At 47.7% G+C, this 13,570-nt stretch overlaps 4 protein-coding genes across 4 annotated transcripts; 1 reads left to right on the forward strand and 3 right to left on the reverse strand.

The window, feature by feature from the left end:
• Positions 1-4,419: 4,419 nt before the first annotated feature.
• On the reverse strand, positions 4,420-4,830 carry LOC142246259 (histone H3). Its single transcript, XM_075319295.1, has one exon. The coding sequence runs from the start codon at positions 4,828-4,830 to the stop codon at positions 4,420-4,422; it is 411 nt and encodes a 136-aa protein (XP_075175410.1).
• Positions 4,831-5,522: 692 nt separating this feature from the next.
• Positions 5,523-6,178, reverse strand: LOC142246261 (histone H1.3-like). Its single transcript, XM_075319296.1, has one exon. It carries the CDS (start codon positions 6,176-6,178, stop codon positions 5,543-5,545), a length of 636 nt encoding a protein of 211 aa, XP_075175411.1. The 3' UTR covers positions 5,523-5,542.
• Positions 6,179-10,006: 3,828 nt separating this feature from the next.
• Positions 10,007-10,393, forward strand: LOC142246262 (histone H2A type 2-B-like). Its single transcript, XM_075319297.1, has one exon. The coding sequence runs from the start codon at positions 10,007-10,009 to the stop codon at positions 10,391-10,393; it is 387 nt and encodes a 128-aa protein (XP_075175412.1).
• A 2,202-nt stretch (positions 10,394-12,595) lies between these two features.
• On the reverse strand, positions 12,596-12,907 carry LOC142246263 (histone H4). Its single transcript, XM_075319298.1, has one exon. It carries the CDS (start codon positions 12,905-12,907, stop codon positions 12,596-12,598), a length of 312 nt encoding a protein of 103 aa, XP_075175413.1.
• Between the last annotated feature and the right edge of the window lie 663 nt (positions 12,908-13,570).

The following is a 13,570-nucleotide window of genomic DNA, read 5'->3' on the forward strand; positions in this document are numbered from 1 at the left end:
GGCAGCGCTGTTCTATGTGTTTTTGCCCCTATATCTTTATAGCCATGTATTTGGTATTTTTGTACTTCCCTTTTTATATGTAAACCAGCATCTGGGTACTTCAATTGGTCCCTTACAGGATATCTCTGTTTTTTAATATGTATTTTAATTGAATGTAATAAAATTGAATTTTTTAACATGAACCACTGATGTGTTTCCTTAATGGGGGACAAGTTTGTGAGTTGATTTAGTTTACGTTGGAGTGGCATGAATGAATGATCAGGTGGTTGTTGATTAACTTTCTACTAACTGTCTAACGAAGAACTGATTTCCTTTTGTCCACAGATCTCCTCCCACCATGTCCTGGCCCTGATAGTTAACGCCATTCTTTTGTGATCTAGATGCTGCTGGTCACAAATTAGAAAAAACAACATATAAAAATGGTGATGCATTATGTTACTTTAAGACCAATTAGGGCAGTGGTGGTGAATCTACAGTGTACGTTCCAAAGCGGACACTTAGAGCCCTTTTTCTGTGGACAAGCGCGTGTTGTTGCACCAAAACGCTGTGGCTCAGCATTATGATCTTTTCCCATTCCCTCATGTAGATTCCTGGGGACCACAGTGCTCAGGCTGGCAGCCATATTTACGCTCATGAGAAATTCTGGGCTCCGCTCTCAGAGCGATGATCCATAGGAATCCATAGGTGTGGTAAGACATTACGCCATTGAATCATGCTGGAATTCCAGGATTTCATTTTAATTAATAAATTGGTGAATGGGGGAGTCTTTTTCAATTTTTGGTTTTTTTCTGTGTCTGTGCCTTTTTTTTTAACTCTGCTTGCCGAGCTAGTAATGGAGGTGTCTGATGGATGCCTATCCATTACTAACCCATGGGCATGATGTCAGTTGTCAATTCACAGGTGATATTAACCCCAAAAGTATTACCCTGATTACCACCACAATTGGGAAGAGCCGGGTAAAGCACAAAAACTTGCGCATCTCATGGATGCACCATTTCTCGGATGGCTGCAATTTTTAAATTGGGAAGGGTCAAATAAACATGGGATTTCCCAGCCTGATAATACCAGCCCCCAGCTGTCTGCTTTACCTTGGCTGGTTATCAAAATTAGGGTGGAACCCATGCTGTTTTTTTATGTTATGTAAAAAAAAAAAGGTGTGTGATCCTCACTATTTTTGATAAACAGCCAAGGTAAAGCAGACAGATGAGTGTTGAATCCCGGAGTTGCCTGCTTTACCTGCACTGGTTATCAAAAACCCCTGGCGTGAAGCCAGCTGAAATTACACAGCTGACATCAGCCCCAAAAAATATTACTGAAAAAAATGGTGTGGAGTATCCTCTATTTTTGATTATCAAGCCAGGTGAAGCAGACAGCTGGGGACTGGTATTATCAGGGTGGGAAGGTTCATGGTTATTTGGCACTTTCCAGCCTAAAAATATCAATCAGCACCTGCCCCAGAATTGGTGTATCACATTTGATGCACCAATTCTGCCACTTCGCCCCCAGCTCTTCATGATTGCCCTGGTAGTGTGATAAATGGGTTAATGTCTTTTGGGGTTGCCAGATGCTCCACCCCCTGGAAAAGGGTGCACGCATGCTGGAGTATTGAAACCAACTTGTACACAATCTTAAGAGTGGTTTTCTCCAAGACAGTAATGAGACACACAGTGTGCATCGCTCTTCTAGACTTTAAACTCCCGGGGAACATGGAGTTGTCATTGCAGAGGCAACAGCAGCTTAAGTGACAAAAGACTTCTCTTTGAGTTGTGACACGTTTTTAAAACATCCCGTGCACCAGTAGAACAGAGTACAAGACTCTGTAGTTGTGTGTTCTCTGTAGTTATAGGGGTCTCAGAGAAGCCAGGCTACACCTGTAACTCATCCACCTGTTACTGATCAATGATTAAATGAGTTGTCCGACAAAGTAAAAAAAAATGTTTAAGCTAATCTGTGCTGTATTGTCATATAAAACACCCCTAAATTTTTTTTTTGTTTCTAACTTTTGTTCCTCTTGAATTATCCCTTTATTCTCCGCACACACTTTGTTTACCTGCAGCTCAACCAAACATGACATTTTCCTGTGCCAAAGTCACAGTCAGAGCTGTCACTGCCCAGCCTCACTGTCCAGAGCCGCCCTCTGCACATTCATTGGCTGTCAGTATTCTGTCCCAGCACTGACCCCTCATCACTCCAACATTGGAAATAACAGCGCCACATAGGGCTCTGCATGCCCCTCCACATAGGACTCTGCACACCCACCACATAGGGCTCTGCATGCCCACCACATAGGGCTCTGCACGCCACTCCACATGTCACTCTGCAGTCCCCCATGTCGCTATGCGCCCCTCACACTATCTACTTACCTGCCCCAATGTAGCTCAATAGTGCAATAAACAAAATAAGCCAGATAACCCCTTTAAGCTTGAAATACAGGGCAAGGCCTTGTTTCAAACCCTGTCCCCCATGCTTCACCATTATACTATTTTTACGCTGTGGCATTTAATGCCACTTTTCCTGGTGTCTGCCCCCTTTTTTTGGAAATGTGGAGATGCCAAGTTGGGTCTCCAAGTTGTGTTGTCTGCAGTGGAAGGGGCCTGGGGCGGCTGAGCTGTTGCTGCAGTGGTGGCTGGGACTGGGACTGCGGGCGGAGATGGCATGAAATAATGGCACCCCGAGCTGGCACGTGCAACGATGGAGCTCTCAGTTCAAAATATCATCTACGCACGCACTATTTCTGGCTCATTGAAATCCAAGCAATAGATTTGAGGAAAATGGCGCCTAGAGGTGGCACGTGCGCAGATGATATCTCAACTTATCATTGAGTTGAGAGGTCAATCTGTGCAGGCACCCAGTCTGGGTGCCATTTCTTTGAAGCCCTCACAGCCCGCCTCCGCAACCCCTGCAAAACACCAGAACAACCGAGACACTTTCTGGGAGAGCATCTGGGACACCCACTGCCCGCAGCATCGCCCTGCGACCCTGCTCAAACACCGTTGCCACCTGCCTCTGGTAAAACACTACCGGATTATAAAAACGGAACCCATTTTTTCACCGTTTTTTTCCTCTAAATTTGGGGTGCGTCTTATAATCTGGTGCATTCTCCAGCAAAAATATGTAATCGCAACAATTGAGAGGTTCTGGGATCTGACTTGTGTCACAAAGGATTGCTGTCGATTGAGTTAATAAGGACACACCAGCAGCTATAGCGATAAAAAAAAAAAAATCTGATTTGGAAGGAAGTACTGGGTTTTATAGAGTACATTTTTTATCTGCTGCACAACTGGAAAAAAAATGCAATAAGTGTTGCTCAAACCATCTTCACCATAATAACCGGTGTGGGGCATCATGCTCATAATGGGTAGAGATGGGGTTTTTTCCAGTGCAGTAAGAATTCCACTGAGATCTGGTTAATGATTATTAATATTTCTTCATAGAGCTCCAATTCTGATGGAAGTGGGCTGCACACTGATTTTTTTTTTTTTACTTGAATCTTTTGCCCTTCAGATCCGTGAAGTGATGTCACCTGATCTTTTGTGATCTCATATTCATGTGATAAAAATAGTCATTTTCATTTATTCTCACATTATGTCTCCAACCATGAATTTCACTGATCACATTAATACACAAAGGATCTGGAAAAGAGGTCACATTCATGGGGAAGACGTCACATGTAAAGGAAGCTGCACAGAAGGCTGCAGGAACTCGGCAAAGAGCGGGAAATTCAAACTTCCTCACAGTTCTGTTTGAGCCAATCAGGAAAGGAAAGAGGAGGGGCCATGACGTTGAATTACGGTAGAAAATGCTAATCGTTGTTGACAACGGCGGCATAAATTACTATGAAGGGTTAACATGTGGGCGGAGCTGCAGGCCTGTAACTTAATTTTTCTTTATGCCCCATGTGGTCGCAGGACGCGCGGCTATTAGGAAACCTGCTCCTGGGGAGCGGTCAGTGGTCGCTCGCTTCCATACAGGAGTATCCTAAATTTCCCGGCTCAGGAGAGCAGTATCCGCTCTATAATACAGAACCCGCGGACCCTGAATGGATGGGAATCGTGAAGCCGCGTTATCCACAGACAGGGATCTGCCCCGAATGTACAACCTGGAGACAAGAACTGCGCCCACCCCAGTCCCACAGCTACTATCAGACTCCTGGAAAAAATGAAGAAAGGTCTAGGTGGGTGTGAGGAACGGAGCAACAATACAGGGAGCGCAGGTAACATTCAGTGGGGAATGAAAACTCACCACAATCATCACTTCTGCCGCCTACACTTTTAACGGCTCTGAGAGAAGCCCCCACTAACTGCAGACCGAGCAGCGATAACCAGGGGGCATAAGACAGAATTAAGATATTAGCTCGTCTCGGAGGATGTGGTGGCTCTGAGAAGAGCCTTTGTGTTGTACTCGGGGTGCAGGACAGATCTAGGCCCTCTCCCCACGGATGCGGCGGGCCAGCTGGATGTCTTTGGGCATGATGGTGACCCTCTTAGCGTGGATGGCGCACAGATTTGTGTCCTCAAACAGCCCCACCAGATAAGCCTCGCTGGCCTCCTGCAGGGCCATGACGGCCGAGCTCTGGAAGCGGAGATCGGTCTTGAAGTCCTGGGCGATTTCTCTTACCAGGCGCTGGAAGGGAAGCTTACGGATCAGCAGCTCCGTGGACTTCTGGTACCGGCGGATCTCACGGAGAGCGACTGTGCCTGGCCGGTAGCGGTGAGGCTTCTTCACTCCGCCGGTGGCGGGAGCGCTCTTCCTGGCGGCCTTAGTGGCCAGCTGCTTGCGGGGAGCTTTCCCTCCAGTGGATTTACGGGCGGTCTGCTTAGTTCTGGCCATAGCTCAGTATAGAGGACAGATGTGATGAGGAGCAGCGCAGAGAGCAGGAGATTTATACTCTGCTGCTCGTTTTCCCGCTTCATGCAGAGCACCCCATTGGATAATTCATAAAATAACACGAGCTGCCAATAGTATGCGATGTCCGCGACCAATCATTGCTCACAGGAGGCGGAGCCTGAGGGCCAGTAATCCCGCCCTACAGATGCGGGTGGGGTCTCCGCAGCTCCCCCTTGTGGGTAGTGTCTGTATCAGAGCAGCGGGTGTTACAGGAGCCGCCGATGTGCCTGTATTTGTATCTTCCCGCAGAGCTGTACAGCGCCGCTCCTCCTCCTACACATCCTAACGCAGGTTTCTATGTTCCCGGCTCCAAAATCTAATGATAGTGACTCTAGTACATGTGACTTGTAGGCTCCAATCTGCGCTCACAAGGGAGCAGCGACAGAAGAGCTCATTACACGCGCATCACTCCCGCTGCTGTGACCTGCAGGACGCGGCCGGGTGTGATCAGCTGCACACGTGATATGGCGGGAATACAGCGCCAGAGCCGGGGAAATAACCCTCACTATAGTGACACCAGTGTGCGGGATCCTGTAGATGGCGACACTGTGCGGAAGAATGAAAATACAATGTCCGCTCCTGATCACAGCTCTGCCGGGACAAGGTGTTGGCTCTGAAAAGAGCCTTTGTGAGGGAGTATCAGGGCGGCTGCAGCTTATTTCTTAGCCGCGGGCTTCTTGGCTTTCGCCGCTTTCTTAGCCGGACTCTTGGCAGCTTTGGGTTTTGCCGCCTTCTTAGCCGGGCTCTTTGTCACCTTCTTGGGTTTCGGAGCCGCCTTCTTCTTGGGGCTCTTTGTCGCCTTCTTGGCAGCTGCGGGCTTCTTGGCCTTTTTCGGGCTCTTCTTGGCCGCGGTCGGGGCCTTCTTGGGCTTCTTAGGAGATTTGGCCGCTTTCTTGGCTGCAGCGGGTTTCTTGGCCGCAGCTGCTGGCTTCTTCTTGGCCACCTTGTCCTTGGTCTCCTGCTTCTTGTTCAGCTTGAAGGATCCGGAGGCGCCGCTGCCCTTCACCTGGAGCAGGACGCCTTTGGTGACCAGACCCTTGACGCCCAGCTTCACCCGGCTGTTGTTCTTCTCTACATCGTAGCCTCGGGCAGTCAGGACCTTCTTCACGGCGGCCAGAGAGACCCCACTGCGCTCCTTAGAGGCGGACACGGCATTGACAATCAGCTCGGAGACGCTGGGACCGGAGGATTTCTTGCTTTTCTTGGCGGCCCCGGATTTCTTCGGCTGCTTCTTAGATTTGGCGGCCGGTTCGGCGGCAGGAGGAGCGGCGGCTGGTGCGGTCTCTGCCATCGTGTGATGCGGAAATAAAACACAAAAATAATATCCTATGAGGAAAACACTGAGGCCGGAGCTGGAGGCGTCTGTTCTATATACAGTCTTACTGCGCACTGATTGGCTGCTGAGCTGCACCGTCCTGAGCTTCTATTGGCTGACACTGAGCACAGGCCCCGCCTTCTCCCGGCCGTACCAGAGTAAAGCTCCGCTCTCCCCTTGTGCTTCCCTGCCCGGGATAAAAGCCCTTTATCGGCTACAGCCGGACGGGTGAGCGCGCTTTCTCCAGCACTTCCCATCCTCCAACATCTCCACTGAGCGTTTGTAGCCGTCACTACCAGAGAAGCCGGGAAACAGCGGAGAGAAGGTCCCGGGATCATCGCCGCCGTCCTCCCGATCTGCTCATCACTAAGGTGTCCGAGAAAATAAAACTGCTGCGGGAGCTCGTCCTCCTATTCCGGGTCCTTGTTACCACCACCGGGCTCTTCACTACAATTTATATCGTACAGGCTGCAGATTATACTATGTGCGGGCGACCTGGAGCTGCTGAGAGCGCAGAAGGGTAACACAGGCGATGGCCTCCACTGCCTGCACCTCCCTGAGCTGGAATATAAATCTACCCCGTGTGTGCAGCGTATTGGGGTAACCAGGTCTCCACATTAGTAGATCATACCCATAGGTAGATGAGTGCAATCTCCTGCAGAATATTATGTCTTATCCTCTGTGAAGCTTTTATCTCTGAGGCCTGTACTGGTGGGAAGAGCTGTGATGAGGCGATGACTTCACAATGCGACTCACTCCATCATCTAAAAGCAGAAAAATCCCTGTGTAATCACGGAAATATTAATTCATGTATGTGAAACAAACTGCTGTGGAAATGGTGAAATACTGAGGAAGTAGCAGAGACACAAAATGCATAACACACACAGCACAGCTGTATATACTGCACAATCAGCAGCCTTATGTGTCCATAATAATAATAGAGCAGTGTATAGAGCATATACAGCAGTGTGTGCATGATATACAGCAGTGTGTGCATGATATACAGCAGTGTGTGCATGATATACAGCAGTGTGTGCATGATATGCAGCAGTGTGTGCATGATATGCAGCAGTGTGTGCATGATATGCAGCAGTGTGTGCATGATATGCAGCAGTGTGTGCATGATATGCAGCAGTGTGTGCATGATATGCAGCAGTGTGTGCATGATATGCAGCAGTGTGTGCATGATATGCAGCATTCTGCGCAGTGTGTTCAGGCTACACGGTAATGTATACACTATATACAGCAGTGCATACATGACATACAGCAGTGTGTACAGTACTGTATACACAGCAGTGTGTTGAAGATATTCAGCAGTATACAATATATACAGCACTGTGTACAGTATATATATAGCAGTGTGAAACGAGGGCTTCTCAATGCGACTCACTCCCCCATTTAAAACAGGAAAAGCCCTGTGTGATCACTGAAATATTAATTCACCCATCTGACACCAACTATTGTGCAAAAGGTAAAATACGGAGGAAGAAGCACAGACCAAAAATGCAGAATTAGCACAGAGCACAGCTGTATACAATGCACAGACTGCACAACTAGCACATCACACATCAACAGTCTTATTTGTGTCTATAATAATAAAGCAGTGTGCACATTATATGCAGCAGTTTACAGTGTGTACAGAATAGGCAGCAGTATTTCCAGTATATACAGCAGTACATGCAGTGTATACAGTACAATTTCCTCTTATGCGTACTTTCTGCAGACTTGCAGAGAAGAGCACACGGAACATCTTCCTGATGCATCTGTGAACTTTAACAATTCTCTAACAAGTGCTCCGAACGGTGGAAGACTGTCTGCTAAAGAGCCGGGAAGGTTTGAAGACATGGAGAAATCTGACAAGGTTCATTATAAAGGAGAAATCTAAGCTTACATGTCACCAAAAAGAAAGAAAAAAAGATGTTTAAGGACCCAAATGCACTAAAGAGACCACCCTCTGCTTTCTTTTTGTTTTGCTCCAACTTCCGTCCTGAAGTGAAAGGAGAGCGGCCAGGTCTGACCATTGGGGACATTGCAAAGAAAGTAGGAGAGATCTGAAATAACATTTCATCAGATGACAAGGTGCCTTAGAAGAAAGCATCCAAAGTGAAGGAGAAGTTCAAGAAGAAAAGCAAGGAAAGAATGCCACAAAACAAGCATCACCATGTATAACTGTAATATAACAATCTGTATTAGAACACATGACACAAGTTAAAAACAATTACAAAAAACATCCAAATGGTGCCTAGGTATCCGTTAGCAATAGATAAATAGATTGAAAGATATATATATATATGTCCAACAATGTAGACCAGCTCACTCCTGTGAGCCACCTGGAACCTCAGCTGACCTGGTTAACTCCGTTGTGTCCGGATCAGGATGTAGGAGTCCATCCATACAAATGTGAACAACAACAGAGCAAAGTCCTGCAATAACGTGAGCAATCTAGGATGCTGTTAAAAAAAAATTCTTTCCATTTCCAGAAAGATTTTTTTTTTAACAGCATCCCGGATTGCTCACGTTATTGCTGGACTTTGCTCTGTCGTTGTTTTTATATATATATGTATATGTATATATAGGTATCCGTTAGCAATAGATAAATAGATTGAAAAGATTATATATAGATCATACTTCAGCAGACCTTGCAATAATGCCTGCTAACAGGAAATATGTGTTTGGTTTGATCTAAGCCAACAAAAGATCAAGATAAGAAGTGCGGGGAAATGTCTATTGTAAATGGGTGTGAACAAAACACCCCATGAATAAATCACGGATAACGGACAAAGACGCTAATTAGCAAAAAAAATCAATATGCATATCTGTAGGTGCTATTGACCCCTATGAACGGAGATAAATAATGACGGCAATGTACATGAAAAACTGCTCAAGTGAGCGATAAGCAGTTGCAAGGTAAAAATGCATGTAATACAGACCATCTATAGGCGAGAAGCAAGATGGAGATAAGTCAAGTCCACGGAGAACAAAACACTTGGTCAGAAACCATTTGAAGCACATATGGGCAAAATGCGCTATATAATACCACATTTGCTATTAGCAGGCACTATTGCATGGTCTGTTGGAGTATAATTTGTACAATTTTGTGACTGGCTATATCTATATATATATATATATATATATATATATATATATATATATATATATATACACACACACACTTTTATTCTATTTATCTGTTGATAAGGGACACCAAGCATCATTTGGATTTTTTTTGTTACTCATTTGTTGTGTCATGTGTTCTACACTTTATACAGATTGTTATTTTATAGTTATGCATGGTGATCCTTGTTGTATGGCATTCTTTCCTTGCTTTTCTTTCTGAATTAGTCTTTCTGCCATAAGAGACAACATATTATGGGGTAGTGCCCTCCCTCTCTTTACATTAGAAGTTCAAGAAGGATAGAGCAAAACTAGGCCCGTGCTGAACCCCAAAAAAGCAAAAGAGCTTTTCTAAAGTTAAAAACCAAAGAAAATCTATGAGTATGTAGTTTTGTTTCTAAAACTGTATTTATTTCCGTTTTATTTAAATTCAGTGTATACAGCAGTGTGTATGATATATACAGTCGTCTGCACAGCGGGCGCAGCCTGTGACATCTGGGAGTGTCATAGGCTGCGCCCGCTGCATCTCATTGGTGTCTTCACTAATGGTTGGAGCTAAAGAGGCTTTAGATCCATCCAATGGTGAGAAGGGAGGGCGGGGCAGCACCCGATAAAAGCGAATGAGGAACCAGCACTGACATCACATAAGAGTTGTGTTTTCTTTGAGCTGTTGGAGAGAAGATCAGAGCGATGTCTGGACGCGGCAAACAAGGAGGGAAGGCCCGCGCTAAGGCCAAGACCCGCTCATCCCGGGCAGGACTGCAGTTCCCGGTCGGTCGTGTGCACAGGCTTCTCCGCAAGGGCAATTATGCCGAGAGAGTGGGCGCCGGCGCTCCGGTCTACCTGGCCGCTGTGCTCGAGTATCTGACCGCTGAGATCCTGGAATTGGCCGGCAATGCTGCCCGGGACAACAAGAAGACCCGCATCATCCCCCGGCACCTGCAGCTGGCCGTGCGCAATGACGAGGAGCTGAACAGGCTGCTGGGTGGGGTGACCATTGCCCAGGGAGGCGTCCTGCCCAACATCCAGGCCGTGCTGCTGCCCAAGAAGACCGAGAGCGGCAAGAAGGGCAAGTGACGCCGCTGATCCGCATCATCCACAACACAAAGGCTCTTCTAAGAGCCACCACATTTTCCTCATCAGAGCTGAGGCTGCCGATATGCTGCTGATATCGGCCGATGTCAGCACTTCTCCCCGTGTTTAACAGAAGCACCAGGCTGTGTATAGATTCCTGTACGATCCGCACTCCTGTGCTGCGTTTCTTATAGAGCAGATATTCAGGGTATTATTATTATAGCGTCATTTATTCTATGGCGCTTTACAAGTGAAAGAGGGTATACCTACAACAGTCATTAACAGTACAAAACAGACTGGTACAGGAGGAGAGAGGACCCTGCCCGCGAGGGCTCAGTCTACAGGGAATGGGTGAGGACAGAGCTGGTTGCCCAGTGGTGTACTGTACTGAGGGCTATTGTAGGTTGTAGGCTGCTTGGAAGAGGTGGGTCTTGAGGTTCCTCTTGAAGCTTTCCACGGTAGGGGAGAGTCTGATGTGCTGAGGTAGAGCGTTCCAGAGTATGGGGGAGGCACGGGAGAAATCTTGTACACGATTGTGGGAAGAGGAGATGAAAGGAGCAGAGAAGGAGATCTTGTGAGGATCTGAGGTTGCGTGCAGGTAGGTACCGGGAGACTAGGGAGGAGACAGGTTGTGCATGGCTTTGTATGTCATGGTTAATGTTTTGAGTGGTTGGGTGATGGGAAGCCAGTGAAGGGATTGGCAGTGGCAAGGCTGGGGAGTAGCGAGGGGAGAGGTGGATTAAGCGGGCCGCAGAGTTTAGGATAGATTGGAGGGGTGCAAGAGTGTTGGGAGGCCAGAGAGCAGGAGGTTGCAGTAGTCAAGGCGGGAGATGATGAGGGCATGCACTAGTGTTTTTGCTGATGAAATGCATGGGCTGATCTGCTCCAGAGCTGACATGTGGAGATGGGGCAGCGGTTGCTTTACTGGTCTCACAATTCTATAGTGTATACGACGCAACATATACAGGGGATGGAGGGTCTTGTTCTTCCGAGGGCGGAAATTTGTCTTTGCTGTTAGTAGATAGACCAGGTCTTCACATACACTTAATGCGGCTACTAACCAGCAATCTCCTGTCACAAATTTCCCCACTAAAAGGGTCACAATCATGCGACACTAGATCTGTGGGTAAAGTGTAGATGTGCCCGATCACCTTGAATATTCCATGAGGATGTGGGGGTAAAGTCGCTGCATGTGTGAGAACACATGTGGAGCGGTATCGGCCAGTAAGGTGTTAATCCGGGAAGAAGACACTTGTACTGGATTATACACCCCGGCGTTATCTGTATTCACATAACAGATCAGTGACAGTTACAGCATTCCCCGGAGCACAGGAGATCGGCAGTCAGCTCACCCCACAGCAGCAGGACAAACTGTAAAGAAGGCAGGAGCAAGTGTCACAGAAAAGGGACAGAAGAAACCGTCACCACTGAGCGGGAATTTCAAATTCGTTGTAGTTCCGCCTATATACACGACATTTCATTAAGTGCACTCATCCGTTTAACCCTTTGGTGTCACCGTTTTCAGCTGCGGTTTCAGTTTTCTGTCTCCCGCTGCTGTGACCCTCCTGCCGTTATTGTGAACATCCCCCCATTCGCTGCTCTCCGTCCATCTGATTATAACCTGCGCCTCTGCATATAGGAGAGATTATATTGTGAGGATTCAGGTCTGGGGCAGCTCTACAATACTCCGGATACAGCGCAGTCCTGTCCTCCAGACCTGCTGTGATCGCGCTGGATGGAGGATGAGCCATTATTATTCTGAAGGGTTATCATTAATCTTCGGTGGCCGCCATCGATCCGAGACTAAAGTGCCCAAGACGCGGTGATTACACAGGAGTCTATAAACCCGGTACAGTGCGTCCATCTATCCAGCTGCCTCATACAGCGTTATTCCCGGTGAATATTCGCTGCACCCGATCACCCACACGGGTCTGCTCCTAAAAATATCATTAAGCGGCATTAACACATTCATCTCACAGAACTTTGCTTTTTACTCTGTAGTGACCGCAGCACAGCAGGATATGGACTGTGCTCAGATATCTCCATGTTCGGCTATACCACCCCCATCATGTACCCCGGAATTCACCAGGGCACAGGAGATCCGCCCTCCGCTCACCCCACAGCAGCAGGACATTGTAGCCTTTCAGGTAGATGTGGGTGGCTCTGAGAAGAGCCTTTGTGATGTCAAAACAGAATAGAGCAGAATTAACCTCCAAAGCCGTAGAGAGTGCGGCCCTGGCGCTTCAGCGCGTACACCACGTCCATGGCGGTGACGGTCTTCCTCTTGGCGTGCTCGGTGTAGGTGACGGCGTCACGGATCACATTCTCCAGGAAAACTTTCAGGACTCCGCGAGTCTCTTCGTAGATGAGGCCGGAGATGCGCTTGACGCCTCCTCTGCGGGCGAGACGGCGGATGGCGGGCTTGGTGATGCCCTGGATGTTATCACGGAGCACCTTCCTGTGCCGCTTGGCGCCGCCTTTCCCGAGACCTTTTCCTCCTTTACCGCGACCAGACATCTTCAGAGCAGATAGACTAAAACAAGTGAGACACGGTCACCGACTCCTCCTTTATGTAGAGGATGGTCGGACCAGAAGGAGAACTGAGGAGATGACGCGAGTCCGGGGCGTGTTTTACAGACTGAGAACTCCGCCCTTTCCTCTGCTGATTGGCTGAATATGGAACTGTTAGGGAGTTTGAATTTACCGCCCTTTGTGCTTCTGCAGTTCTTTTGACTCTAGACATCCAGCTGGCCCGCCGCATCCATGGGGAGAGGGCTTAGATCTGTCCTGCACCCCGAGTACAACACAAAGGCTCTTCTCAGAGCCACCACATCCTCCTCATCAGAGCTGGTGCCGCTTATATCCGCCATTATGTTCCGTACTAGTGTCTGCACCAGACGGTTTATATAGCAATGTCGGTATCTACATCCATCCTCCATTACTGCGATTACTGCGGAGCTGGAAGTCAATGCGGGAAATAATCGGATTGATTTTGCTCCATATCCCTGAGATCAGACACGTGCGGGCAGTGAGTGATACAGTAAACTTCACCCATTAATGTAAGATTCTAGGTGACCGCCCGTGTGCGCAGGTACATAGCGGACTACAGCTTAGATCTGTCCTGATCACCTTAATATCAGTCTTATCATCACCAAGATCACTTTGAAGAGCTGATTCCTC

This window comes from Anomaloglossus baeobatrachus, chromosome 7 (assembly GCF_048569485.1).
Source record: "Anomaloglossus baeobatrachus isolate aAnoBae1 chromosome 7, aAnoBae1.hap1, whole genome shotgun sequence".
Lineage (NCBI taxonomy): Eukaryota > Metazoa > Chordata > Amphibia > Anura > Aromobatidae > Anomaloglossus > Anomaloglossus baeobatrachus.